This window comes from Lissotriton vulgaris, chromosome 5 (assembly GCF_964263255.1).
Source record: "Lissotriton vulgaris chromosome 5, aLisVul1.2, whole genome shotgun sequence".
Classification (NCBI taxonomy): Eukaryota; Metazoa; Chordata; class Amphibia; order Caudata; family Salamandridae; genus Lissotriton; species Lissotriton vulgaris.
In genome coordinates, this window is record NC_141693.1 from 1,279,044,732 (window position 1) to 1,279,070,335 (window position 25,604).

At 46.7% G+C, this 25,604-nt stretch overlaps 1 protein-coding gene across 7 annotated transcripts in view; it reads left to right on the top strand.

The window, feature by feature from the left end:
- The window catches only part of PPP1R12B (protein phosphatase 1 regulatory subunit 12B), an 880,212-nt gene that overhangs the window by 469,099 nt on the left and 385,509 nt on the right, over nt 1-25,604 (top strand). For all 7 annotated transcript variants that reach the window (XM_086923137.1, XM_086923132.1, XM_086923136.1 and 4 more), the window contains one exon: nt 17,569-17,755. In XM_086923137.1, the coding sequence (XP_086779263.1) occupies nt 17,569-17,755 (187 nt within the window). The remainder of the gene's footprint in view (nt 1-17,568; nt 17,756-25,604) is intronic.

The window sequence follows — 25,604 nt, forward strand, 5'->3', positions numbered from 1 at the left end:
GTTTTTCCCATGTTAATTTCCATAGGGCGGTTGGACTCACTTTTAGCTCGAACGGCTGAATGGATTTGCACGAAACTTGGCAAAATTGTAGGGACTGTTAGCCCGATGTGCCTTTGCTAGGTCTCAATATATGTGCTCCAGTAGTTTTTGAGAAATTAACGTTCAAACCAAGATATATATCTGTAACAGCGCTCTGGGCAGCGATCCGGTCCGCTTACTTTTCGCTTATCGGAACTTTGCGCGCAGAAAGCTGATTGGCTCTCCGGTGTCTGTCAACATTCTAAACAGTCCGGAGCGGACGCCATCTTGTCTCTCGGTAGGATCGAGAGAGAAGAAGAGGTGGAAAACGAAAGGGGAATTTAATGAAAGGGGGCAAGGTATCCCCCTCTTGACCCCCTAGGAATGTTGTTGGGGTCATTAAAGGGTCCCGTGGGGAAAATAAAAAAAAAATGATTTTTCACGGTAGAAGCGCGGCCGCGAACTGGTAGCGAAACGGGAATTCGCTATTTTGTGCTTCGTTAATTAAATTACTAGTTATAAGTGGGTGCGGGAGACGTATCCTAATCCCCTATGTTTTCTGAGGGTGGCTGAGGAGGCTGATATATGTTGATACATCTCTTCCAGCGGCTGTGCGTGAGCTTTTTTTTTTTTTTGCTGCGTGACAGTCCGGAGCGGCCGCCATCTTGTCTCTCGGTAGGATCGAGAGAGAAGAAAAGGTGAAAAACTAAGGGGGAATTTAATGAAAGGGGGCAAGGTATCCCCCTCTTGACCCCCTAGGAATGTTGTTGGGGTTATTAAAGGGTCCCGTGGGGAAAATAAAAAAAAAAAGATTTTTCACGGTAGAAGCGCTTCACGGGCCGCGAACTGGGCCGCAAACTGGTAGCGAAACGGGAATTCGCACATTTTGTTTCTGAGCAGCCCCTGAAAATTTGGGGGGGTTTCGTCAAGGGGGGGCCGAGAAAAAAGGGGGGTCCCAAAACGCGTTTTTCCCATGTTAATTTCCATAGGGCGGTTGGACTCACTTTTAGCTCGAACGGCTGAATGGATTTGCACGAAACTTGGCAAAATTGTAGGGACTGTTAGCCCGATGTGCCTTTGCTAGGTCTCAATATATGTGCTCCAGTAGTTTTTGAGAAATTAACGTTCAAACCAAGATATATATCTGTAACAGCGCTCTGGGCAGCGATCCGGTCCGCTTACTTTTCGCTTATCGGAACTTTGCGCGCAGAAAGCTGATTGGCTCTCCGGTGTCTGTCAACATTCTAAACAGTCCGGAGCGGACGCCATCTTGTCTCTCGGTAGGATCGAGAGAGAAGAAGAGGTGGAAAACGAAAGGGGAATTTAATGAAAGGGGGCAAGGTATCCCCCTCTTGACCCCCTAGGAATGTTGTTGGGGTCATTAAAGGGTCCCGTGGGGAAAATAAAAAAAAAATGATTTTTCACGGTAGAAGCGCGGCCGCGAACTGGTAGCGAAACGGGAATTCGCTATTTTGTGCTTCGTTAATTAAATTACTAGTTATAAGTGGGTGCGGGAGACGTATCCTAATCCCCTATGTTTTCTGAGGGTGGCTGAGGAGGCTGATATATGTTGATACATCTCTTCCAGCGGCTGTGCGTGAGCTTTTTTTTTTTTTGCTGCGTGACAGTCCGGAGCGGCCGCCATCTTGTCTCTCGGTAGGATCGAGAGAGAAGAAAAGGTGAAAAACTAAGGGGGAATTTAATGAAAGGGGGCAAGGTATCCCCCTCTTGACCCCCTAGGAATGTTGTTGGGGTTATTAAAGGGTCCCGTGGGGAAAATAAAAAAAAAAAGATTTTTCACGGTAGAAGCGCTTCACGGGCCGCGAACTGGGCCGCAAACTGGTAGCGAAACGGGAATTCGCCATTTTGTGCTTCGTTAATTAAAGTACTAGGTATAAGGGGGTGCGGGAGACGTATCCTAATCCCTTATGTTTCCTGAGGGTGGCTGAGGAGGCTGATATATGTTGATACATCTCTTCCAGCGGCTGCGCCATCTTGCCTTTTTTCGAATGCCACAATTTTGTCGTGCACGGCAGCCATTTTAGATGCCAGGCTGGTCCCAGGCTATCACCTAATTCTGCGGATGTAGTTTATGGCCCCAGCTGTAGAGAATTCAGACATGCCAATCCTCCTGATTCAGGCGTGTGACTACTGATTTCAGTGCTAGTCTCCCGCCTCCCGATTTCTGCAAGCAAAAACCCGGGGGCATATTACGAACAACTAGCGATAATTTTTGTCTCTAACTTGTTTAGAGACAAAAATTATCGCCGCACATCGGCGATTTTTATCGCAGATAAACCTTGCTATTATCGCAGAAAAGTCAGCGATATTCATGTATTATCGACCTAATGCTCTTAGCCATGTTATCCACCTCCCATTGGATAACATGGCTAAGAACTGCTCAGGGCAGGTGTTAGATTTTGGAGATATTCGCGCTTAGCGCGAATATCTCTAAAAGTTGGTAATAGAAGGTAGCGATGTTAGGGACTGTTTCCAGTCGCTAACATCTTGGCACGCCACTTTGCATGTCATTAGTGATAAGTATCTCTGACATGCAAAGCGGGGCCCAAGATGGTCGCTATCTCCTTTTAGCTGTCACTAACTGGTGTTAGCGACAGCTTGGTAATAGGGAAATAATTTTATCTCCGCTTTCATGGCTTTTAAAGCCAAAAAAGCGTAGATAAACCCCCTTGATAATATGCCCCACGATTCCTTGGGGTTTCAGCTGACAGGGCTTGGTATTGTGTAACATGGTAATTTTTCCATGAAACGTCAGAGGGTCGATGCAGGGGTTCTAGAAGAGGTGATAAACCATTTAAGCCTCATGAACAAGCGCATGGTCTTTTAAAGATTTGTGAAGTACTCGGGGCGGCGGTGTGTGTGTGCCCTCTTTCAGGAGCGGGCGGGGGGGCACTGCCAGCAACTTGCCAGGTCAGGTAGTGTTCAACACGTGCATCACCCTTTCTCTGCCTGCTATTGCGCTCCATGCTTCGGAAAGGTAAGAAAAAGAACGTGCATTTGAGTTTGAAATGTCCGATCCTGCAGCAGAACACTTCCAAAGCCCACACATGACAATAACCCGATTCAAGGCCCCATTCACCCGTTTTAAAAAAAATAGATAACACTCCAACAAAGTAAGGTTATAAAACTTTATTAACTACTAACTTTAACGAACGGAACAAAAACTAAAAACATTTAAACATTTCTCAACACAAAAAGCAACAATGGTTAGAAGCTGTCTTTTGTGCGAATAGTCCCAAGGCAGCACAACGTGCAGAGTTCTGGACGGCACCCAGGTGATGTCGCCTGGGTGCCGCACTGGTTTAGGGATCCTACAATGCTGCTCCGAAAATTGGCGTGGGGCGTCCCGGGTGGGGCGGGGGGAGGCCTCGTCAGTAGCGGTCTGTTGTGCGAATAGTCCCAAGGCAGCACAACGTGCAGAGTTCTGGACGGCACCCAGGTGATGTCGCCTGGGTGCCGCACTGGTTTAGGGATCCTACAATGCAGCACAGAAAAACAGCGTGGGGCGTCCCGGGTGGTGCGGGGGGAGGCCTCGTCAGTAGCGGTCTGTGTCCAGTGTCACATGGCTGACACAACATGTACGACAGGCACCCAGGTGATGTCCAGTAAACTGCCGCACTGGTTTTGGTATCCTACAATGCTGCTCCGAAAATTGGCGTGCGGCGGCCCGGGGGGGGGGGGCGTGGGGGAGCCGGCGTGAACGGGCCTCCCCAGGTGGCGGCCATCTAGCTGAGTTGCGCTCGCTCTTGCGGCCACAGCGTCTCGCTCACCATGTTGTTGAGTTGCTCCCACTCTTGCAGTGCAGCGATAGGCGGCTGCCACATGGCTCTTAAAATGGCGGACAGCTCCTCGGTTTTAGGCCTGGTCCACTGAAATGGCCCTGGGACACTTTGGAAGTCGGACGCTTGCCTGCTAGGGCTTGGGCTCCATTCTCGAAAAGCGTCCCCTCAGCCGTGAAGATTGTATAAAAGTCTTGGGGGCCCCCGACTCCCGCAGGCTTCCGGTGGGGAGCGGCTGCCATGATTGCTCGCGGAATGACCACGACGGAGCCACGAGATGGTGGTGCTCTCATGCTGATGCCAGCTTCAGTCTGAATGATCCAGAAACAAGGTGGGGCTTTCATCGTTTGGGAAAAAAAAATGTTCTAAACCAATGAAAAGTGTTATTTTTAGGTCATATGACCAAGCCTTCCATCTTTAGGAAACCAAAAGTAAAATGAACCAATGAAAAGTTTTATAAACAAGTCACATGACCTGTTATGCGGCATAGGGCTACAAAAACCGTAGAAAATCCGTTGGCACGTGAGGCGGCGTTAGTAGCGGACCGATGTGCGAATAGGCCGAAGGCAGCACAACGCGCTGAGATCCGGATGGCACCGAGGTGGTGTCAAGCAAATTGCCGTACTGGTGTGGCCATCCTACAATGCTGCGCCGAAAGACGGCGTGTCCAGCTGAGTTCCGGTCACTCTTGCGGTACAGTGAGTCGAACGCGCCGAGATCCGGATGGCACCGAGGTTGTGTCCAGCAAGTTGCTGCACTGGTGTGGCCATCCTACAATGCTGTGCCGAAAGTCGGCGTGGGGTGCCCCGTTGGCTTATGAGGTGATGTCAGTAGTGGACCGATGTGTGAATAGGTCGGAACCAGCACAAGGCGCCAAGATCCGAATGGCAAGTCCTGGATATTGAGTGCCATAGTTGAGAGTTCTGAGCTGTGCTTGTAAGACTATCTGAAGCTTATTTGCACCTGCTGCAGTTTCACTGTTGCCCAAGGTGGTGTCCAGCAAATTGCTGCAGTGGTGTGGCCATCCTACAATGCTGCGCCGAAAGACGGCGTGTCCAGCTGAGTTCCGGTCACTCTTGCGGTACAGTGAGTCGAACGCGCCGAGATCCGGATGGCACCGAGGTTGTGTCCAGCAAGTTGCCGCACTGGTGTGGCCATCCTACAATGCTGCGCCGAAAGACGGTGTGACCAGCTGAGTTCCGGTCACTCTTGCGGTACAGTGACTCGAACGCTCCGAGATCCGGATGGCACCGAGGTGGTGTCCAGCAAGTTGCCGCACTGGTGTGGCCATCCTACAATGCTGCGCCGAAAGTCAGTGTGGGGTGCCCCGTTGGCCTATGAGGTGATGTCAGTAGTGGACCGATGTGTGAATAGGTCGGAAGCAGCACAAGGCGCCCTGCACTGTTGAGCTTTTTTCAATGCCTGTTTTTTGTTGTTTCCCCTCCATCAAAAACAAAAAAAAATATATAAAACTGTGCAAAAATACAAAAAAATGTTTAGAAAAGCAGTGCTTGTAAGACTGTCTGAAGCTCCTTTGCACCTGCTGCAGCTTCACTATTGCCCTGGTGTGGACAAAGATCGCCCATGACTTAGGCTGATTGAGAGTTTGTAGAAAAATGGCTTCAGATTTTCCACATATTACTCTTCAACATTCTTCCTAAATGTAACAATGTGAGACTCACTAGGAGAACGGCTGTTTATCTTTCCTTTCAAAATGCTGCCAACAATATTTTCTGAATGGAAGACACCATCTTGTAGCATAAAGGGCCGAAAGGGGTTCTGGTCTTGTCGATTGTTGGTGAAGACATTTTGACTATATCTTGGACCTGCCCGGCCTCGCCCAAAATGGCGCCGGTATAAATGGGACTCGTAACTCCTTGCCCGCAAATGTATATCTAGATAATTTTATTGTAAGTGGCCCTGTCTTATTTTAATTACAAAATGTACGTCCACCGATTCCGCAACTGTTAGACACCTTAGTTCTTGCAACCTAATGGCCCGCTCGTTACGTTCCTCTACAGTGTAAATGTCTCCTCATCATATACGATTTCAGTTTGCTCCGTGGCCGGCCCACGTGGTTATAGGCCCGTATTTGTATACTGATATTTTCACAATAAAGGTTTTTAAAACAAAACACGGTAGTAGTATTTACATTGGTAAAGTTTTTACTTTTAGTCACTGTTTTCGAATCAGTAAAAGGCAAGTGAAATAAAGCAGTCCAATTACATGACGGATAAAAGGTATAATATGTAGGAACGCAGTAAAGATAAATGGTCAAGGGCAGTTGTGTTTTTCATTTCTGCAACATAAAGTGATCGATAAGAATCTGATAATCAGGCGTATCGGCGACTAAGACAGCAGGCCGAGTCTCTCTTACTCAACGGCTCCGTCATGGAACGAAGAAACGCCCTTTTTGTCGAAAAAGGAATATATTTTACTTGCAGGACAGTTGTAAATTTTCCGGGAAAGTACATTAGCCTGGAATATTATAACATATGTTTGAAAAAAAAATAATGTTCGAAAAAAATAAAAAGCGTAATTTTTAGGTCATATGACCAAGCTTTTCATCATTAAATTAACAAAAGTAAAATGAACCAATGAAAAGTTTTATTAACAAGTCACATGACCTGTTATGTTTACGTTACGCGCTGCGCGCCGCGCCTCGGATCACTTCCGGGTGCGCTAACGCGGCGTGTCATAAAACGCATTACGCGACAACGTAGGTCAAGAATATAGTCTAAATGTCTCCACCAACCAGCGTTCAGAACACAACCCCTTTCAGCAGTCCAAAAAGTTCTGTTAAATGACAACAGAGGGGACAGGCAACAAGAACCATCAGTCAAAGAGGGGAGGGCAAGTTCTTCTCTTCCGGTTCATGTTGGGGCGCTACCGGAACTGATCGAATTGGTAGTCTATAGTGTTTCTGGATGTTTCAGACTAAAGCTGGCGTCAGCATGAGACCACTACCATCTCGTAGCTCCGTCGTGGCCATTCCACGAGCAATCATGGCAGCCGCTCCCCACCAGAAGCCTGCGGGAGTCGGAGGCCCCCAAGACTTTTGTAGAATCTTCACGGCTGAGGGGACGCTTTTCGAGAATGGGACCCAAGCCCTAGCAGACAAGCGTCCGAGTTCCAAGGTGTCCCAGGGCCATTTTAGTGGACCAGGCCCAAAACCGAAGAGCCGGCCGCCATTTTGAGAGTCCTGTGGCAGCCGTCTATCGCTGCACCGCAAGAGCGGGCGCATCTCAACTACATGGTGAGCGAGACGCTGTAGTCGCAAGAGCGGGCGGTAAACAGCTGAATGGCGGAAGAGGCACAGTGTAGCAAAAGCGGGCGGAATGGCAACTAAAACGATAAAGGGGCGCCCCACTACAGCTTGTCTTCAGGTCAAACGGATTGTGGGACAAGGTCCAGAATTGAAGAGTCATCAAAAGGCAAAAAGTTCCGCCGGACCCCGGGAGCCGGCCGCCTATGTCGGGGGCGATCTCAGGCTACACCAGTGCTATAAGACTTGGGGAGGGTGTCGGAGCCAAGCGTCTTCTCCGAGTCCATGGCCATCACACCGCCCCTCGGGGGCCTCCGTCAAGCGGTTTAGGGAGGTACCATATAACATTGTTTTCAAATGCAGTCAGGTCCACAAACGACCCTCACTTACTTTGGAATAGTGAAGCTGCAGTAGGTGGAAATAAGCTTCAGACAGTCTTACAAGCACTGCTTTTGTAAACTTTTTTTTTTTTTTTTGTATTTTTGCACAGTTTTATATATTTTTTTTTGTTTTTGATGGAGGGGAAACAACAAAGCACAGGCATTGAAAAAGGCTCAAACTCAGAACTCTGAACTATGGCACCCAATATCCAGGACTTTCCATCCGGATCTTGGCGCCTTGTGCTGCTTCCGACCTATTCACACATCGGTCCACTACTGACATCATCTTATAAACCAACGTTATGTAAATAGTTATTTAATAAAATGTTTTACCCTGTTTCTTTGCTGGTGTGTTGTCTATATTTTTAATATTTGCATAGGGTTTGTCGTTATTTTGGGCGGGGTGGGTGACGGAGCCGAGCTGTCTTGCAGCCCTCATGGTGTGGAGCTCAGTTCATCTCACTATTTTCGTATTTCTCATGAAGGGTTGTTTATAATATTTCTATTTTAGCGAGGTCAAAAAGAGATCCAATTAGTGGCCTACTGATTTTGCTCGATTACTTTTATTTTTTTACACGATTTTTCACGATCTGCAAAGACTAAACAGAGTATTGCGACTTTGTGCTTGTTTGTAAATAGAGAATGAACCAAAGGGAATCAATTGAAAAACAGTAAATGCTTGGATAATAATCAATCAAATGGAGAGACAAGCAGGCAGGACGGATTACAACGGGGGTAAAGGCCTGCGTTAACTACTCTTCACTATCTGCAAAGAGAGAGTACTACTAAGAGAAAAGAGGGGAGGGGGGCAGCGTTCAAAGCACATCAGCGTGCATAAATACGAAAATGTTTTTATCTATCACGTACTTTACATTTTAATGCTTTTCATATTTGCTATTAAAAAACCAATGAAATTCACAGAAAAAAACATAGGTTATAGTGGATATATAGTTAGGAATTTGCATTTACAAAACCTTGAAAATTCAATGAAAAAACCATTGGTTTTAGGCCATATATAGTTAGAAATTAGCATTTACAAAACCTTATTTTACTTGCATAAAACCATTGAAATTCCATATATAGTTAGAAGCGCTAACTATATATCGCGCACCCGCAATCCACTGCTGATGATGTCACATATTACATCATTCATGACATGGTCAGTGACATCACTGATGACATCACTGATGACATCTCAAATGACATCACTGATGACATCACTGATGACATCACTGATGACAACTCAAATGACATCACGGATGACATCTCATTTGTCATCACTGATCACATCACTCATGTGATAATACAATGAACCTCTTCAGACTCTAATATAACCTTACATACACTCAGTATAAACAGACACTCACAGACTGTCACTCATCCATGGAGTTACTCACACACCTAGTCAGTCATGCAAAGAATCAATCACACCTCCATTTCCTCAACTATACAGTTATACACATCTTACTTATTCAAACATATAATAACACATATTTACTCTCTTATATAATCCCTGATACAAGCTCACAGTGATCGATACAGCCACTCACACATTCACTGGCTCTTATGTTCAGTTATTTATATATCTCAACTCTCACATGTATTGTGTTTTACATACGTACTTACTTGCACATGTAGCAATGAGAAATCCATTCACTCACCAACACACCCATGCACAGTCAACCGCCCATATAGCTGTTTCCACATGCACTCTTGAACTCATACTCCTAGTGAATCAACTGCTTACACATCTATGCACAGAGTCACGCACCTCCCAGCCACCCACACACACACTCAGCCTCCCATTCAAATACTTGGGCAACCAATCAATAACCCATATGGCCACTCTTATAGCTACTGATCAACACATGCAGCAGCTTACACAACAACAAACATACTGATGCACAAATTAAGACAGTTTAGTCACTAACCCATGCACTCAGTGAGACACATTTAATCACTCTTTCATACAGTCAGTCATGCACCTACTAAATTCTTCATCCAGACACTTATACATCCACTCATTCTTCAATATGTAAAACATATTTAAACTTTACAGACACATACAATCACTGGATGTTGTGATCAGTGATGTCATCAGTGATGTCATTTGAGATGTCATCAGTGATGTCATCAGTGATGTCACTGACCATGTCATGAATGATGTAATATGTGACATCATCAGCAGTGGATTGCGGGTGCGCGATATATAGTTAGCGCTTCTAACTATATATGGAATTTCAATGGTTTTATGCGAGTAAAATAAGGTTTTGTAAATGCTAATTTCTAACTATATATGGCCTAAAACCAATGGTTTTTTCATTGAATATGTATATATATGTATATATGTATATATATATGTATATGTATATATATATGTATATATATGTATAGGTGTATATATGTATATGTGTATATATGTATATATATATATATATGTGTGTGTGTGTATATATGTATATATATATATATATATATATATATATGTATATTCTGGGCAAATCCCTAATCTCCCCGTGCCTAGAAAAGAATGTGTCCGTCTGTAATGCAACTGCTGCTCCTGTAAAGCGCTCTGATACCTCAGGGTTGACCTTGCGCTATACAAAACTACAACAAAAAAAACTCCTTCTTATAGCTCTAGATATCTATATATTCATATATGAACGTCCCCTACGCGTATCTGCCTACTATGTCACTGTTCTTGGTTTTTCTTTCATCTTACAGCCTCAGTCTGATCTCCGTTATTTCTCTAAAAATGTATATGTACTGCATAGCTTTCTACATATATCATTCTTATCCAGCTCTCTTTCTCTTGTGTGCCAACCAGTGTGGTCTCCCTAGCATCACTAAAAATCAATACATTGCTTTTATGACAGTAGTCTTATCTTCTTACTTGCGTCACAATTGCTCCCCTCCTTCCCTCCCTCTCTCTGCTCTAAACTTGCAACACGTAGGCAAAGCCCTCTTTTGAATTGAAGTATTTGCTGATCGCCAACATGCATAGTGAAACGAGATGGCCGGCGGAGTTTAATATAAAGTAAAAGGCCACGAGTAAATACATTAACAAACACTCCAAACTCTTTTCACACCGGCTGCCGTTTTTATATTATCGCTTTTCTGGCGGCAGATAAATGCTAATTGTGTTTTTTTAAGTTGGTTTAACAGCCTCCGCCATAACTTTGCAGATTCACTTTGGCTGCAAGGCTTTGAATTCACATGGCAAAAGTGGCTTACTGCCCCCGGATTGCTTAGCACGTATTTTATTAGAAAAAGAATCAAATCATTTGGTGAATTCATATATGAATGCGGCAGCTATTTTTGAAGCCGCAAATGTTGCACTTGTAGGCCTTCCTTCCAAACACCTCCTTTGGTTTCCCTTCCCACTAATAAAAGTCCTTAAACTAGAGTGTGGAGATGTTTATCTCTTTCAACACTGAATCCACACATTGCGGCAGAAGTTCAATCCGACATCATATGTGCCAAAGCAATAACATTTTCTTTTGTGGCAAAAGCATTCTGGGATTTTTTATGTGCTACCAAATAGGTAGAAGAGGTAATTATGTTCCCATGCGCACGTACCCGTTTCATTATTGTTGCTAAAATGTTTAGAATTTATTTCATAACGAATCGGCAACTGCAAGCTGAATTAACACCTATTTGAAGAAATTACATTTTACATTAATTTTGTGCTGTGCTACATTACACTTGACAGACTACAGGGGCTGTCCAACAACCCTGAACCAGGGACAATTGCTAATACCACCTAACAAGCGGTTCAGGTGAACAGATCAAATTTAAACAATCAGACTTTGGAAGTAAAAGAAATATACAAAGAAAGCAGAGTGAAGAAGCCTATACGTACACATGGGCAATTTTACAAAACATTTATAATTTATTAGATCTACTTTTTAAAAACAGATTCAAAGGAGAACCATAGTGCTCAAGGAAACTGTTGGCAAAACAAACAATTCACATGCCAAACAAGTGGCTAACAAACATTATATGTACAAAAAAGGAACGACAAATACAAAATGATGTGTCCTTCACAGATTATGGCCACAAAAAGTGTCGACGGCGTTTAAACCGCTAGATTACTGTGCGGTTATCATCAGGACAGAAGTTCGTTTGAGCGTTAAGTTTCTTGATGTAAGACAAGCCAGTTGTAAATAGAATGGCGTGTGAGTAAAGATTCCAGCTTTAGTACGATCAATAATGGAGGCGATCCAATACTTCACTTCCAGGCGTATGAATACTGCCTTCCAATGTCTCCAATACAAATAGATGTGGTGAGTGGTCTATAGGTTACGCACCACCAGTATGCCCAGTTAATCGGCGGAATCCGGTCTCCGAATACACTCACAGAGGGTGCCCCAGCGAGGCTTAAAATAATTTTGATTTAAAAAAAATAACACCTCCACTATGCATCTTTCATATGTGCAATGTTCAAACTCTACAGCAATATAAAATAGTAACTCGATATCCATTTGACAGTGTCCCACTATTTAGCACTTAGAAGTCTAAGATTTCTTCGAAATGGTTTGGGAGCTGAGCTAACACCTCCTGAAACTTTGTTAGAAAGGCACTTCATGTTCGTGCAGCGCCAAGCCAGGAATGCAGCCTGCCCTCCATCTGGCAAAATGTGCGCCAACAAAGATAATTAAAAACCGATGGCACAGGGCTGTGCTGCTGCTTGCTCCCGAGCACCCTAGGCCAGAGGACAGAGAAGGCGGGACATGCACCGCCTTGGGCCAATTGCGTGCTGTCTTTCTTAGAAAGACTCATGCAAAGCCCAATAGCAAGTGATTAAAAAAAAAGCATGCATTTGAAGTTTAAAAGTCCTTACTAAATGTCTCGCAGACAGTGCATGAGCAATGGCTCAGGCGAGACCTAAAAAGATTGATGGGAGATATCAGAGTTCCAATTACTGAGCAAATCATTTCTATTGTATAATTATCTGTTTGATACTCTCACACATTTTGAAACAATTTGCAAACTGTGAACCATATCCTATTTTGTTACAATAAAAAACATTCTTTTACTAAAATGTCAGAACACGACCTATATTTTAAAGTCATTCTACCATACATACACTCACAAAAATAATTCATTTAATTTAAAAAAAAAACGTAGAAATTCACTGAGAAAACCAAGGATTAAAGTACGTTATGGTTAAGTGTAATAAAAGTATATTTTCCTTTAAAAGAGAAAAAAAGAAAACTTTTAAATTCACTGAAAAATCAAAGGTTAATGTAACGTTGTAGTTAGGCGACTTTGTCAGTGTAAACATTAACATTTTGAAGTAAAAAACAAAAGAAAACACAGAAATTCCCCAGTCATAGTTAGCAGCGCTAACTGTAACTTTTGACCCTGCCATGCACAGTTTACAACCTCACATATGATTAATGATAAATTAATATTGCTGCGTATCTAGCTCTGTGCATGTTTCTACAACAATCTATAAATCATGAGCCATAGCTGGAGAGGCAGTGACCGAGGTTTAGGGTATTTAAATGTTGACACCAGCAGGCCTCTACCGTCATCTGTAAACCATTGATGTTCCATTGTATTGAATATATCCGTTATATTCCAGTGTTCATAAAAATTCTTTTTCAAATCTTCAGGCAATAATGGTTGTAAATTACCCTTCCCCCGCTAATTATGATGGGAGTGTAATTACCAACTGTATTGCCCTGCAGGTAAGGGTAGTAAGAATATTAGCACTGCCGCCTATCCTCATGAAGGTTGATAAACCGCTTCTCTAAAGGCTGCAGCAGGAGCTCTTGCATCAGAAGCTGCTCTTGCTTCAACTTTTTAGACCACTCGAAAAACATAAACATGTCAGTTATATTTTTTTATATTCTTCTGGGTTTGTTAGTGCTACATTCCACTTTTGACAAGGAATATTTATGGCCAGCACAGAGCGAAAACAAGGTCTGTCGATGCTAAGGTTGGTAGATGTTGGTGGTGTAGAGGGTGGTGACGTCATGTAATCCAGTTGTTAAGCTGCTTGTGTAACTGTTTAAATCATTTTTCCCAGATGTTTAAGGCTTATTCTAACATTGTTTTGGACAATTGTATCGAGAATTAGCCTTTTCTTTTGCTGTTCCTCAATGGTGATTACTTTTAACATTCTTGATCCCCTTGCTTGTGTAGAGGAAACCAAAACAAAGAACCTTGAGAGGAATGTTAAGGAGCAACAATCTGTCAATCTCATAATCTTTGTCTGTCAAAATCAAAAAGGACTAGCTATATTAGGGGGAGGGGGGACTCATTGAAGTACGTGTGCCGGCAAACCCATTGGTTTGTTCATGAAGCCCTCACCCACCAACCTAGTTGGTGGCATGCTTCATCATCAGGCCCACCACAGTGACACCGAGTGTGTTCTGGGTGTGCTACGACGCCAGTTTGATGCGGAGCTGGTAAGTTCGCTGAGTGTGCAGTGTAATGAGTGAGAAAGTGAAGGTTAAAAAGCTATACAGTGGGTCCCAGTACCCGAGGGTAAATAGATAAACTTTAATTACTGGGCCCCTGTTAGCTATTAAAAAGGCAAATGGACATGTTGGAGTGCGAATTATGACCTCCTGCGTCCTGTGTGGTCTACATGTTTAAGCCAGGCCTTTTTTAATTTAAAACTGGCTTTCCTCAGGGCCCAGTAAGTATGTGAAAAAGGTGCAGATAAATAAAAATACTAAATTATAGTGATTGTGTTATTTTACTATGTGTCGCACTCCCTAAGGTGCGTTATATGTTAGAGGGGGATTCCCTCTTGCTTTACTACACATAACATATAGGACGTAGACAGACGTACATGGTAGAGTCATATTAGCATGATATGATGATTTCCACATCATTTGCCGACTTATAAGGTGGGTGCTCGACCTATATTCGGCTAGGGTGTGGTCATGTCAGAGACATAACCTGCGTGGGTTTTATCTTAAAACCGATTGTAGTGGTGGTGAGCTAAAACAGCGGATATTAGCATGGTGAGGTACAGGTAAGTAAAGTACATTATCCTCACACAGGCTATTTGCTGTAAAAAACTTCCTTGGGTCACCTGGCAGAGAAAGAGACCCTGAAAGAAGGTTGTAAGAGTATTTGCTTATATCCGACCTGTAGGGAAAAAGATATCAACAGCTTACCCCAGTTGTTGCAGTAGTGCGCTGGATTTACTTACGGGATTGCCGGTCTAGATCCTCCTTGGACCTGTCGTCCTTCTGCGGTGCCCGGAATGAGAAGCGGAGGCCCGCCGGATCGTGTTTAAGTAGCCCTGTTTATTGCTTTCACCTGGGTAAGTATGGAAATAGGAGGGATGCGCTTGCGCTAGGTGCCTCGTTATTCTGTCGCAGAGCGCATGCCCAAGTGGACAGTGTTTCTCACGCATGCGCACCGCAGTGTTGGAAGGATAAGGAGTGCCTCCAGATCTGCGCATGCCCGTAGACTTATTTGAAGTCTATTGCTGAGGGGCAGAGAATGCTCAGAAGGTAGCACTGATTAGCGTCCGCAGCAAGGATGGCTTGCTCGAAAAAACAGTGGCATACCAAGAAACATCTATGTGTACACAGTGTTTTATATAGTATGCTGTACACAGAGGTGCCTACATGTAGGCTTGGGCGCTGATATTATGCACGAGGGTGTGAATTGCCATACTGGGTTACACTATGAGTAGAGAAAAGAAAGGGTTGGGACACATGGCATGTTGTTCACATTTGGGAGCCTACGTAGGTATGTCTAGTGGAAGGCTGTACAAGAGTAGATTGCTCAGGGGGTTAGTGAATTCCACAGGATTGAGTCGTTCAAGCCCACTGTGTGGGTAGATAGTCTGTATATCCAGCGTTGTTCTTTCTGGAGGAGGTACTTTTCATTGTTTTCTGTTACATCAAACTGCTCAATGACAGTCTATGTGAAGTCATTAGTGGTGTGGTTGTGGGAAAAGAAATGGTCCGTCAGTTTACTTATGTTCTTACAACACCGGATGGTGCTCCTGTATTCTGTCATTCTAGTTCTAACTTTTCGGGTAGTCATCCCGATGTACCTTAGGCCACATCTGCAGGTTATCAGGTATACCAGGTTGGATGAGTTGCAGTTTGTGAACTGGTGTTGCGTCCATGTTTTGCCTGGTTCCAAATTGAGGGTTTTGGATGATGATGTCAAGTGGCGTATGCAACCATCCGGTGTGGTAAGAACATAAGTAAACTGACGGACCATTTCTTGTCCCACAACCACACCACTAATGACTTCACATGGACTGTCATTGAGCAGTTTGATGTAACAGAAAACAATGAAAAGTACCTCCTCCAGAAAGAACAACGCTGGATATACAGACTATCTACCCACACAGTGGGCTTGAACGACTCAATCCCGTGGAATTCACTAACCCCCTGATCAAACTACTCTTGTACAGCCTTCCGCAAGACATACCTACGTAGGCTCCCAAATGTGAACAACATGCCATGTGTCCCAACCCTTTCTTTTCTCTACTCATAGTGTAACCCAGTATAGCAATTCACACCCTTGTGCATAATATCAGCGCCCAAGCCTACATGTAGGCACCTCTGTGTACAGCATACTATATAAACACTGTGTACACATGGATGTTTCTCGGTATGCCACCGTTTTTTTGAGCAAGCCATCCTTGCTGCGGACGCTAATCAGCGCTACCTTCTGAGCATTCTCTGCCCCTCAGCAATAGACTTCAAACACGTCTCCTTGCATGCGCAGATCTGGAGGCACTCCTTGTCCTTCCAACACTGCGGTGCGCATGTGCGAGAAACACTGTCCACTTGGGCATGCGCTCCGCGACAGAATGACGAGGCACCTAGCGCGAGCGCATCCCTCCTTCTATTTCCATACTTACCCAGGTGAAAGCAATAAACAGGGCTACTTAAACACGATCCGGCGGGCCTCCGCTTCTCATTCCGGGCACCGCAGAAGGACGACAGGTCCAAGGAGGATCTAGACCGGCAATTCCGTGAGTAAATCCAGCACCCTACTGCAACAACTGGGGTAAGCTGTTGATATCTTTTTTCCCTACAGGTCGGATGTAACCAAATACTCTTACAACCTTCTTTCAGGGTCTCTTTCTCTGCCAGGTGACCCAAAGAAGCTTTTTACAGCAAATAGCCTGTGTGAGCATAATGTACTTTACTTACCTGTACCTCACCATGCTAATATCCGCTGTTTTAGCTCACCACCACTACAATTGGTTTTAAGATAAAACCCACGCAGGTTAAGTCTCTGACATGACCACACCCTAGCCGAATATAGGTCGAGCACCCACCTTATAAGTCTGCAAATGATGTGGAAATCATCATATCATGCTAATATGGCTCTACCATGTACATCTGTCTACGTCTTATATGTTATGTGTAGTAAAGCAAGAGGGAATCCCCCTCTAACATATAACGCACCTTAGGCAGTGCGACACATAGTAAAATAACACAATCACTATAATTTAGTATTTTTATTTATCTGCACCTTTTTCACATACTCACTTGGTCCTGAGGAAAGCCAGTTTTAAATTAAAAAAGGCCTGGCTGAAACATGTAGACCACACAGGACGCAGGGGGTCATAATTCGCACTCCAACACGTCCATTTGCCTTTTTAATAGCTAACAGGGGCCCAGTAATTAAAGTTTATCTATTTACCCTCGGGTACTGGGACCCACTGTATAGCTTTTTAACCTTCACTTTCTCACTCACTACACTGCACACTCAGCGAACATACCAGCTCCGCATCAAACTGGCGTTGTAGCACACCCGGAACACACTCTGTGTCACTGTGGTGAACCCGATGATGAAGCATGCCACCAACTAGGTTGGTGGGTGAGGGCTTCATGAACAAACCAATGGGTTTGCCGGCACACATACTTCAATGAGTCCACCCCCCTCCCCCTAATATAGCTAGTCCTTTTTGGTTTTGACATATAATCCTGGGGATTCGGACTAGCCTACCTAGTCCTCACTCTCTCCTTTGATTTGGCGAATCTCATAATCTTGCCACGGCATATGCTGTGCTACACTAACTGTTCTCAAACAATTTAAGTGAACTTGAATACTGTTTGATTTTGTTTTGTCATTTTGACTCTCATTGTGGTTTCTTTTCTAGACAGTCGGTCGTCGAGTAAGGTACTCCTCCCAGGAAGAAGGCCCCATTGTGTCTCCTGTATCACCCTCATCGTCTGGTCCTTTCCCATATGTAGGCTTACGCCTCTCAAGAGCAAATCGGCCTCAAGGAATCGTCTCAGCTCTTCCGTCAGCCTCCAAGAGTGCGGTCAATGAGACGGAAAAAGATGGCAAGTGTACATGCGACCAAGTTTGAAAAAGCGTGTCTATTCTTGCAATTCACTATAGGTTTTTTAGAAATCTTGCTAGAGGCACTAGCAAGGGTAGACTGTTAGGCTCAGATTTTCTCGTTATTTCTTAAGTTCCACTTTCCGTTCAATAAATTAGAATAAAAAATATGCTTTTAAATGTATGGTTGTGTTTTTGAAGTCACAATGAGGATGAGGCAGAATGTAAGAAACATGCAGGTCTCATCTTTGGAAAGCATGTGGGAGAAGCAGCAAGGGTGGGAAGGTGCAGAAGCAACACTGGGGCAAAGTGGGCAGAAGCACCATGAAGTGTGCAGGTGGATGGAAGCCACACAGGGTGTAGGGGAAGAAGTGGACTAGAGGGAGAGCAACTTGGAACATGAGGGCTGAGGAGGAAAGCAAATTGGCAAGAGATCGGCATGGACATGGGTGTGGGGAGAATCACCTAGGTGAGAAAGCAATGCAGGCAAAAGGAGTTCTCATGGGCAAGTGCATCATGGAAGGGGGTGGGAAATAACCACACGTGAGAGAGCAGTGCTGAACGTGAAGGAGAAGCACACTAGAGAGACAGCCGGAAAACACCTACATCCTGAATGATACATCTAACCACAGACTCTTCACATTGTGATTCCCCCAGGTGCCACGTTGGATCCAGAGCTTTTTCTCAGCAATTCCCTTGTGTGTTGTTAGGTGGCATTTTGCAGGTCCGTGTCGGGTCCGCTCGCCCTGCCCTGCCCTGGATGTAATGCATGGGCCACAATAATAACTGCCAACTTGGCGCATCAGTTTTTTCCCGCAACAGAGCTCGCTCCCTGTAACCTGACACTTCATTCTTTGAAATTTTCTAAACTTTTCCAGTGTGCTAGGGACCTGTCTCCCCACAAATGACAGATGTCAAACCCTGCAAAGATTGCCACAATGATGTCCGTGCCAGACACCCACATGAGGTCTCTCCCTGGTGTCAAGGCTCCTCACATGTTTTGAATTTGTGTGGTGACAGTTCTCAGATGAATCCAAAGATCATCCAGCAGTCTGAGGCCAAGCTCTAAATAGGAGAGCTCTGTAAGAAGGCTTGGAAGGCTAACTCTTTATTGAAGTCTATAACATGGATTCATTTTCATTCCTGAGGGAGGCCCTTATCACACTCCAAGGCCTCACGTAAGTTGAAGAAAAAGCACAAGAAGTCCAAACGTGGCTCCCCTTCACGGCACACTTACAAGAAGTTACATGGATGTCAGGGTACCTCAAGATCTTGGTTTCTCACCTCGAAATTGATCCCTGGAATTTCCTGATCCATCAGCGATGCTGCAGCAGATCCCGGCCTTCAGAGATGCCATGCTACAAATCTCAGTACCCAGATCCCTCTTGATAGTCTTAGGGATCCATGAATCTGAGGAGGCATCCAGTCATGTTACCATGCATCCCTGATGCCGACTGTGCCTCTTTACCCTGCTCCAGGATCTACTCTGACTTATGCTGTGGTGCACAGATCCGTGCCAGGGTCCTGTGCAGGTCACTGGTAGCAAAATCTTTGATGCCATAGGAAGAGCCCTCAGTCGGAAGATAATTTGACATGACCTTTTTTTTTTTTTTTTTTTTTTTTGTGTAAGACATTTATTATGACAAAAGGGACAAACGGTTACACTGCGTCACGCCAACAACCCGGAGGCAGGCCGCTATGAGGTGTGCACATCATCTAAGTCAGGAAAACAGTCGACAGTAATACAACTTTTGTGGAGCTCCGAGCCCTCAGCAGGGTGTCCAACATTGCAATGTATCATACGTGAGCAACACAACCGTAGCACAGTTAGTGATCTTACATTTTTGCAGTGCAGTAGATAGATGACCATAACAGGAGCCGTGGAAGCTGTCTCGGGGCAATCCGCAGGCCCCAACTCTAGAAACAGCAAGTGGGAAGCACACATCTAGTAGCACCGTTTTCACCCAACTGTCCCCAACAAAATAGAAAAGAAAAGAAAGGAAACGTAAACAACGTAACAATGGTGCAAACATAGCAAGTCAACCACGCAGTTCCCCTCGCTTTGGCGGGGCCGCGTGTGTCCGTCGGCCGGTAGCGATCCGTGGCAGTAGTGGAGGTGAGGCAGGCAGCAAGCATACATGGCGGAGGTAGAGAGGGGGGGGGGGGTGACGCGGGGGGGGGGAAGGGAGATATCTTAGCAGGGCAAGGGGTCGGGGCGAGTGGTCTAAGGGAAGACAAAAAGGGGAACAGGACGCGCTGCTAGTACAAAGTGAAGGAGGGACAGCAGGGCAAGCGTGGTACATAGCCAGGGCGTGACAGTGCCAGAAGGGAACATCAGTGCCAAGTCAGTTCAGATACGCACAGCAACCACTCAGCCCATATCATCCGAAACACCCACATCAGGCGATCCTCCAGATACTTCCGATCCCGCCCGCTCTCTTGTCCACTGCAGAAAGGGCTCCCAAATGTCATTCGGCCTAGAGGCAGTGGGCATGGTCTCCCAGTAGTGAGTGAGTTGCGCGTGCCCATAGGTGACATCCCCGACCCACCCAGTGAACAATGGCAACGCCCTCCTGCCCCAGTGTAGTGCAACCTGTCGTTTAGCATAGAGGAGGAGGAGTGCATGTAATTTTCTGTCACAAGGTTCAGTGTCCTTGACGTAGCCCAGCAGGCCCAGGAGCGGCGACGGCATGTCGTTTCTACTTAAGATTTGGTTGATAGCTGCAAAGACATCTGTCCAGAAGTCTGTTAGTTTGGGGCAGCTCCACGCCACATGTATGAAGGACGCTTCTGCCCTCCCGCACTTCCAACAGGACGCATCCGTACGGATGCCCATGCGATGAAGTAGCATCGGTGTCCGGTAGTACCGGTGTAAAAATTTAAAGTGAATGAGCCGCAGCCGGTAGTTCGGGGACAGTGCAGTCAGTTGTTCACAGCAGTACTTCCATATGTCATCTGTGAGGGGGACGTCCAGGTCCGCAGCCCAAGCATCTTTGGCGGTAGCTACAGTGATTGGGGCCTGCTCCTGCATGCAGTTGTAGAGCCTCGATACCAATTTTTTGGGAGAGGGTTTCGACAGCAGGTTCTGTAGGGCATCCAGTGCCTGCGGCTCCTCCGGGAAGTGGGGTCCCAACTGTTTGCATGATTCCCTAAGGGAGTGGTACAGCAGCGTGTCCGCAAAAGATTCAGGGTGGTCCCCAACAACCGTGTGCAACTCGACAAAGGTGCCTTCAGGGTACAAGTCGGCGAATGTGTGCAGCCTTTGCCCCCGGAGCGTAAGAACATCGCCTCTGGCAGCTAAGCAGGGCAGCAGTGGGTTCCCCCGCAGTGGGATCGCAGGTGCATACAGGGAGGAGAGGCCAGCTCTTCTCTGCAGTTCTCGCCAGGTCCAGCGTACCATTTCTACGGTGTCGATCTCCGCTGAAGGGCGCGTAACCTTCCCATATAGGGCCACGCGCAGGGGCAACGGGGCCAGCGCAGCCATTTCCACCGCTACGTGCGGTTGGTAGGGAGTGGGGAAGGCCCAAAAATGCAGAAACTGCGCCTGTGCACACAGAGAGTATAGCTTCAAGTCGGGAGCTCCGAGGCCCCCCTGCCTAAGTGGGAGTGTGAGCAGGTCCCAGGAGATCCTCGCCTGGCCTCCAGCCCAAACCAGTTTCAACATCAACGAGCGCGCCCACGCATGGAAGTGTGATGTCATGGGCAGCGGGATGTTCACAAACAGATACAGGAATTTGGGAAGAATCACCATTTTTGCCAACGCTATTCGTGCAACTAGGGACAAAGGTAGCTTGTTCCAAACCTCAATCTTCCCTTCCATCCAATCTACTGCCTTTCCAAAGTTCAGAGACCATAGTTCTTGCACATCCCGGCTAATCCAAATCCCCAGGTACTTAACAGCCTCAGCTTCCCAACGTATAGGGTAGTCTGCTGATGGCTGGCTCGTCTCATCGGTCAGTGGGAAAGCTACGGACTTTGACCAATTGATGGATATTCCCGCCAGGCCATCAAACCTCACAAACTCTCGGAGCAGCGGGTTCATGTTGTCTTTGGGGTTGACAATATACAAGGTCACATCGTCAGCATATAACGAGATCAAGAGGCTCCGAGAGCTAAACCCGATGCCCCTCGCAGTGTGGTGTTGTCGTATCCGAGCCGCAAGTGGCTCCATCGCGATGGCGAAGAGGAGGGGGGATAGTGGGCACCCTTGCCTGGTTCCTCTAGTGATATTAAAGGATCCGGACACCAGGCCATTTACACTTACTCTGGCTCTGGGTCCAGTATACAGCAATTTGATCAGGGTCATGAAATTGCGACTGAAGCCCATTCTTTCCAGCACCCTGAATAAATACGGCCATTCCAAAGAGTCGAACGCTTTGGTCGCGTCCAAAAACACCACCGCCGCCTGCACAGATGGATGTAGGTAATGAAGGACCGAGAAAATGGTCCTGAGGTTATAGGACGTGGCTCTACCGGGGATGAATCCGGACTGGTCAGGCAAAGCTATAATCGGCAACATCGGTTGCAGCCTGTTCGCGATTATTTTAGCGTATATTTTGGCATCTACATTAATGAGGGAGAGGGGCCTATAGGAGTCCAGGAGCATCTCATCTTTGTCAGGTTTTAGAAGAGTGACTATTAAGGCCTTGTGCATGGAGTCAGGCAGGGAGTTCAATTCAAGGGCCTCCACAAACACGGAGTGTAGTTTCGGCGCCAGTTCATTAACATAGGTTTTGTAAAAGGACGTCGTCAGGCCGTCAGGGCCAGGGGCCTTGTTAGCCGGCATGCTTTTTATCACCTGAGCGATGTCCTGGACGGTAACAGGCAAGTCCATGTACTGTCTGTGGTTGCTATTGAACCAAACTAATGCAATGGAGTCAAGGAAACTAGTTAAGGAGGCCGGGGCGGTGGGTTGTTTAGAGGCGTATAGAGACGCATAAAAGTCAGTAAAGGCGCGCAATACAGCCTCTTGGCCCACGGCTAAAGTCCCCTCTTTGTCATAGATAGTGTGGATGTAGTGTGACTGTGCCCGAGAGTCTATCAACCTGGCGAGTGTTCTGCTGGGCCTATCTCCCTCTCCGTATCTGCGGGCCTCAGCACGTTTCCCCAGAAAACGCACCTCTCTCTCCGCTTCCTCTCGAAAGGCAAGCAGTTTCGTTTTGATTTCACCTGCTGTTCCTAATGTCGGGGCCAAGCTAAAGGCCGCATCCAGCCCTCGCAACTCTCCCTCCAGTTTAGCCAGGGTGTCTCGAATCGATCGTAGCACTCCCGCCTGCCTCGCTATGCACTGGCCCCTTATTACTGCCTTAAAGGCGTCCCATTCAACAGCCTCTGAGGCGACGGAACCTGCATTTTCAGCAAAGTATTTAACAATGTCGTCCCTTATCTCCTCAACGAACACCTGGTCCGTGAGTGCGTGTGGGGGCAATCGCCACGTGAATGCTCAGGAAGGCGTAGCTCAAGCTCACAGGGGGAATGGTCCGATAGGGACCTAGCCTGTATTTCGACCCTTGTCACCTATGTTGCAACCTCAGGAGACACCAGCCAGAAATCCAATCTGGACCAAGCCGCTTTATGGCACGTGTAACAGGACCCCATTCTCACGTCAGGGTGACGAACCCTCCACACATCCGACAACAATCCCTCACTCATCACGTCAAGGATAGCCTGGCGCGCACGGGCATGCATAGGTCTACTCACACCACGTCTGTCCATATCATCATCCAGCACAACATTAAAATCTCCCCCCAACACCACTGACGAACAGTCAAGCATAGCAATCTGCGCCCACACGTCCCTAAAAAAGTCCGGGTCATCTACGTTAGGACCGTAAACAGCTGCCAGCACAACAGGCCGCCCCTGCAGGGAGCCATACAAGATCACGTATCTGCCATTCACGTCATACACGTGAGCATGTTCCCGCCAGTCTAACCCCCTGCGCACAAGTATAGCAACCCCTCTGGCATAGTTGGAGTAAACAGAAGAATATACCTGAGACCACCTAGAGTTCTTCAACCTGGGCGAGGGAGTAGTATTAATATGTGTTTCCTGCAGGAAGCAGATGTCAACATTATGCCTGGCCAACGTGCCATGCATCAATCGGGCCTTTCTGTAGTCCCCGAGGCCTCTAATATTCCAGGTCCAAAGTTTAATCCCACCCATATTTGAAGTTTTCCAGTGTTGGGACCATCCTCGTCCCAGCCCACCCCCCACACCCACAACGGACCCCATAACTCCTTGCCACGAATCGCGTACCTGAAAATGAAAACATAGCGGCCAGTTCTGTGCACCATGTCGGAACAAGAAATAACAAAACAACAAACCCCCCCCCCCACTGCCCCCCACCCTCAGCAACCTCCCAATCAGGTCGTGAAATACCCCATAGTAAGGCACACAAGGTGCAACCTAGAACCAACAGCAAAAACAGCGGGAGGCACCCCATGGGGCGTGGTGTGCCCAGCGAACAGCCCCGTGTGAACGGGGTGGCTACAATTAGGGATAAGGTTCCATGAGTTCTGCGAGTCCCCCTCCACGGGATCTAGCAGTCGCACCGCCTCCAGGATGACTGTACTCAGTAGGGCACTATAAAACACACCCAGGAGTCCCGGGACAGGACCCAGTTCCACCCATTGCGCTCCCAGGGAGCATGTACCAGCAACGAACCCAATGAATCCGCGCCAACTCACATGAAGTTTGAGGTGGCGAACTTATGACATCCTAGTACCCCCACTAGACCACCAGTTAGTCATTGTCACTTAGCTGTTCGGACGTATCTTCATGTCTGGGCGATCTTCTCCTGGACCCCGCCCCGCCGATGTGTTTGGCGAACTTGAGCGCCGACTTTGCGTCCGTGAAAAAGTGGGTGGTGTTGTCATGTAGTACCTTCAACCTTGCAGGGTACAGCAGAGAGTACGGCACGCCTGCCTGCAGCAGTAGTTTCTTCGCCGGAAGGAACTCCTTGCGAGCCGCTTGCACCAGGGGGGTGAAGTCCGGATAAAAGGAAATGTTATTACCTTTATGGGTGATTTTGCCCTTCTCCCTCGCCAGGCGCAAGATCAAGTCTCTGTCCTGGTAGTTGATCAGTTTTGCGAGGATTGGCCGAGGTGTAGCACCTGGCGGTGGTTTCTTCCCTAGCGATCGATGCGCTCTCTCGACCGTGAAGACTGGGGATAGGTGCGGGTCGAAGAGTTCATGCAAAAGGTCCGCCACATAGGTCTCCATTTTGTCGATATTTGTAGTTTCCGGAATTCCCGTTATGCGTATATTGGATCTTCGGGAACGTGCTTCCAAATCATCCGACTTGGCTCGCAATACATCTAACTCTCGTTCCAGAGAAGTAATATGCTTCTTGGCTTGCTGCTGGAATTCACAGCATTCAGTCTGCCTGTTTTCTAAGCAGTCAAGCCGAGTCTCATGTACGTCCACCTTGGTCTTCACGGATTCCAATTGCGCAGACATGGTGTCGAGTTTAGTATCGATACTTTTCAGGCTGGATCTCACCTCCATGATTAGCGCCCCAAAGTCAATATCGGCCGGCAGCCCTTGAGACGACGCCATGTCGCCACTCGATTCTGCAGCAGGGTTCCTCGGAGTGCGCTTGTTATCAAAGCTGATCTTGGATTGTTTGGCTTCGTTCTTCCCCATCGTGGCTGCCGGTCATTAACAAAGGGCGGTTCAGAAACGCAGGGATCCCCTGTGCAGTGTAGAGGCGTCAACCCGTGTGAGGCAGGGGTTGCGTAGGTAGTCCCGGGGAGCTCGGATCCACAGCCTGGAGTCCAGGTCCTAGTGGCGTGAGTGCTCTCCGCACGCGATGCCAGTAGCGTGCCAGGCAGGCCCAAGATGGCGGGCTGA